The 3,637-nt window shown below is 52.0% G+C and overlaps 1 protein-coding gene across 1 annotated transcript in view; it reads left to right on the plus strand.

The window, feature by feature from the left end:
- Positions 1-2,643, plus strand: part of LOC130120994 (leukocyte cell-derived chemotaxin 1-like) — a 7,263-nt gene extending 4,620 nt beyond the window's left edge. Inside the window, exon 7 of the mRNA XM_056289825.1 lies at positions 2,416-2,643. Coding sequence (XP_056145800.1) covers positions 2,416-2,643 — 228 coding nt within the window. The remainder of the gene's footprint in view (positions 1-2,415) is intronic.
- Positions 2,644-3,637: the final 994 nt, after the last annotated feature.

Below are 3,637 nucleotides of genomic sequence, written 5' to 3' on the forward strand. Positions count from 1 at the left end.
GTGCGTGTGTAGTGTTTTTGCATGTGTATGTCTGAATGTGGACTCGTGTGTGTGTGTGTGTGTGTGTGTGTGTGTAGTGTTTTTGCATGTGTATGTCTGAGTGTGGACTCGTGTGTGTGTTTGTGTGTGTGTGTGTGTGTGTAGTGTTTTTGCATGTGTATGTCTGAGTGTGGACTCATGTTTGCGTGTGTGTGTGTGTGTGTGTGTGTGTGTGTGTGTGTAGTGTTTTTGCATGTGTATGTCTGAATGTGGACTCGTGTGTGTGTGTGCGTGTGTAGTGTTTTTGCATGTGTATGTCTGAATGTGGACTCGTGTGTGTGTGCATGTGTGTGTGTGTGTGTGCGTGTGTAGTGTTTTTGCATGGTTATGTCTGAGTGTGGACTCGTGTGTGTGTGTTTGTGTGTGTGTAGTGTTTTTGCATGTGTATGTCTGAATGTGGACTCGTGTGTGTGTGCATGTGTGTGTGTGTGTGTGTGAGAGTAGTGTTTTTGCATGGTTATGTCTGAGTGTGGACTCGTGTGTGTGTGTTTGTGTGTGTGTAGTGTTTTTGCATGTATATGTCTGAGTGTGGACTCGTGTGAGTGTGTGTGTAGTGTTTTTGCATGTGTATGTCTGAGTGTGGACTCATGTTTGCGTGTGTGTGTGTAGTGTTTTTGCATGTATATGTCTGAGTGTGGACTCGTGTGTGTGTGTGTTTGTGTGTGTGTAGTGTTTTTGCATGTGTATGTCTGAGGGAGGACTCGCGTGTGTGTGTGTGTTTGTGTGTGTGTAGTGTTTTTGCATGTGTATGTCTGAGTGTGGACTCATGTTTGCGTGTGTGTGTGTAGTGTTTTTGCATGTGTATGTCTGAGTGTGGACTCATGTTTGCGTGTGTGTGTGTAGTGTTTTTGCATGTATATGTCTGAGTGTGGACTCGTGTGTGTGTGTGTTTGTGTGTGTGTAGTGTTTTTGCATGTATATGTCTGAGTTTGGACTCGTGTGTGTGCGTGTGTAGTGTTTTTGCATGTATATGTCTGAGTGTGGACTCGTGTGTGCGTGTGTGTGTGTGTGTGTAGTGTTTTTGCATGTGCATGTCTGAGGGTGGACTCATGTTTGTGTGTGTGTGAGAGTAGTGTTTTTGCATGGTTATGTCTGAGTGTGGACTCGTGTGTGTGTGTTTGTGTGTGTGTAGTGTTTTTGCATGTATATGTCTGAGTGTGGACTCGTGTGTGTGTGTGTTTGTGTGTGTGTAGTGTTTTTGCATGTATATGTCTGAGTGTGGACTCGTGTGTGTGCGTGTGTGTGTGTGTAGTGTTTTTGCATGTGTATGTCTGAGGGTGGACTCATGTGTGTGTGTGTGTGTGTGTGTGTGTTGCTTCAGTAGGTACCATTCAGCAGCTGTTGCTGATATTCACTAGTAAAGGCAAATCAAACACGACAGTGTATTTCCTAAAAGAGTAAAGACAACGTGCTTCCCAATAAAACAAGTAAAAAAGAAGCACATGAGTACACACCGACAAATACACAAGCACCCAACAATAATCCATAACAACACCATTTGGAGAGCATCCTCCCCTTCATGCACGTATAACACAAACACAAAGGACACCATTGCACAGGACACATAATGGCTATGCGGGGGTGCTGCAGGGGAGGGGGTCCTACTAAACACCACACCTGTAATCAGAGGAGGCTGAATCAGGTCACCCAGGTGACCTGTTCAGTCTGACCTGACTGCAGGTGTCCCCGCCCGTGTAAACAACACACTGCACAACCACCGAAACCAACGGCCACTTCCGTGTGCAGATATGGGTGTGATCATTTGCATATGAAACCGGTCGTTGGGTTTCAATCGTTGTGCGGTGTGTTGTTTATACGGGTGGGGACACCCGCAGTCAGGGTCGGGCCCAGACACACCAGACCGACTGGCGGCGACGAAGGCCGACTGTTGCGTCGCCTCATGCCGCCCGGGCCAAAAAGGGGCGCTTGAACCCACCGCTAAGGCTGCACCGATTCGCTACGCCGAACAGCCAATCGGAGCGATCCCTCTCACCGACGGGCTGAAAGGTGCCGACGGGGGGGGGTCCAATTAGTGCCGGACACGCCGCAAAAAGCTAGGGTCGCCGACGGCCCGGCGTCGGCCGACGGGGCCTGGCGCGTCCGGGCCCCTAGACCGAAGACGTCCCTTAGATGAGAGACGAAACGCGGTCCGTCAGTAAACGTCGTGTCCGGAAGAACCGATTCCACCTTTATTCCACCTCCTTACCCGGGTCACCGAGCAGGCGCCGAGACGCCGCACCTCTAAGGGAACCGGGGTCACGTGTGTGGTTGGGGCGAGCAGGATTACTTCCGAGCCAATAGGAATTCAGATTAAAAAGTCGAGAGATTGTTTTTTCCCCCCCCACAGACCTAAAACTGCTTCTTCCCAATCCTCAGCGCAGGGCACCGGCGGGAGAGGAAGGCAGCCTGACCTTTGACCCCATGCTGGACCACCTGGGGATCTGCTGCTCGGAGTGCAGGCGCAGCTACACCCACTGCCAGAGAATATGCGAGCCCCTGGGCGGCCACTGGCCCTGGCCCTACAACTACAGGGGGTGCCAGGTGGCCTGCCGAGTGATTCTGCCTTGCCGCTGGTGGGTGGCGCGTATTCTCGGCGTCGTGTGAGCGAGCCTAGAGGTTCTCCGACGGCCTCCGCCGGCTCCCCGACGCGATGTATCTCAATGCCGATATTTATTTTGGGAGTTTTTTTTTGTGTGTGTGTACGGCGGCTGCAAAATGATTCACGCTGCCAGCTAGCTACGCCTTTTTAGCACGGGGCGCAGGCCCCGCACGCGGTGCAGGGTCTGCGGGGGAACGGGTCGGGTCCCGAGGGGAACACTCTGCGTATACACGGGTGTATTCTCAAGTGTTTCTGTGTGCACGTAAAACAAAAAAAACTACGTGTTGGGGTTTGGATTTTCGAGTTGTGGTGGTGGTGGTGGGGGGGGGGGAAAGGGAAAGGAACGTTTTCGGCCTTTCGATAAACCGAGGCTTATCCCGTTGCACTGTATTTAAAGTAGCCGGCGTCTTGTGATTGAACCCCGGAGCCAACGGGAATGCTTGAATAAAAAAAAGATGATGCACCCTCTCTGACTGAACAGCTTTCTATAAAGTGTAATTGCAGCGATGTGGACTAATGTATTGTGTCACGTTATCGCCACGGTCGCGGTGGGTCCCCCCCCCCCTCCCCCCCCTTTCCCCCCCCTCCCCCCCCTTTCCCCCCCCCCCTGATGAAACTGATGTGACAGCGACGGTCGCCATAACTCCCGTTCACAGACCGGGGATCAGGTCGAGGGCAATGCAATGCGTGCACGCTGACGTCTGCACTGATGTGAACTAATGTGAGACGAGTGCCACGGCAACGGCGGAGAACATATCCATAAAAGTGACATCCCGCTAAAATGGAAAGAGAGAGAGAGAGAGAGAGAGAGAGAGAGAGAGAGAGAGAGAGAGAGAAACACCACACAGCAGAGCGGGGAGCGTACGAATGCTAAGCAACAGGATAACAGCAGCGCGGGGGGGGGGGGGGAGAGCGAGAGGCAGACCATTTCCTCCCTACCCTCGCCGCCGGAGCTCGTGGCTTACGCCATTCTAAACGTTTCAGAATCACACACACACA

This window comes from Lampris incognitus, chromosome 11 (genome assembly GCF_029633865.1).
Source record: "Lampris incognitus isolate fLamInc1 chromosome 11, fLamInc1.hap2, whole genome shotgun sequence".
NCBI classification, from domain to species: domain Eukaryota; kingdom Metazoa; phylum Chordata; class Actinopteri; order Lampriformes; family Lampridae; genus Lampris; species Lampris incognitus.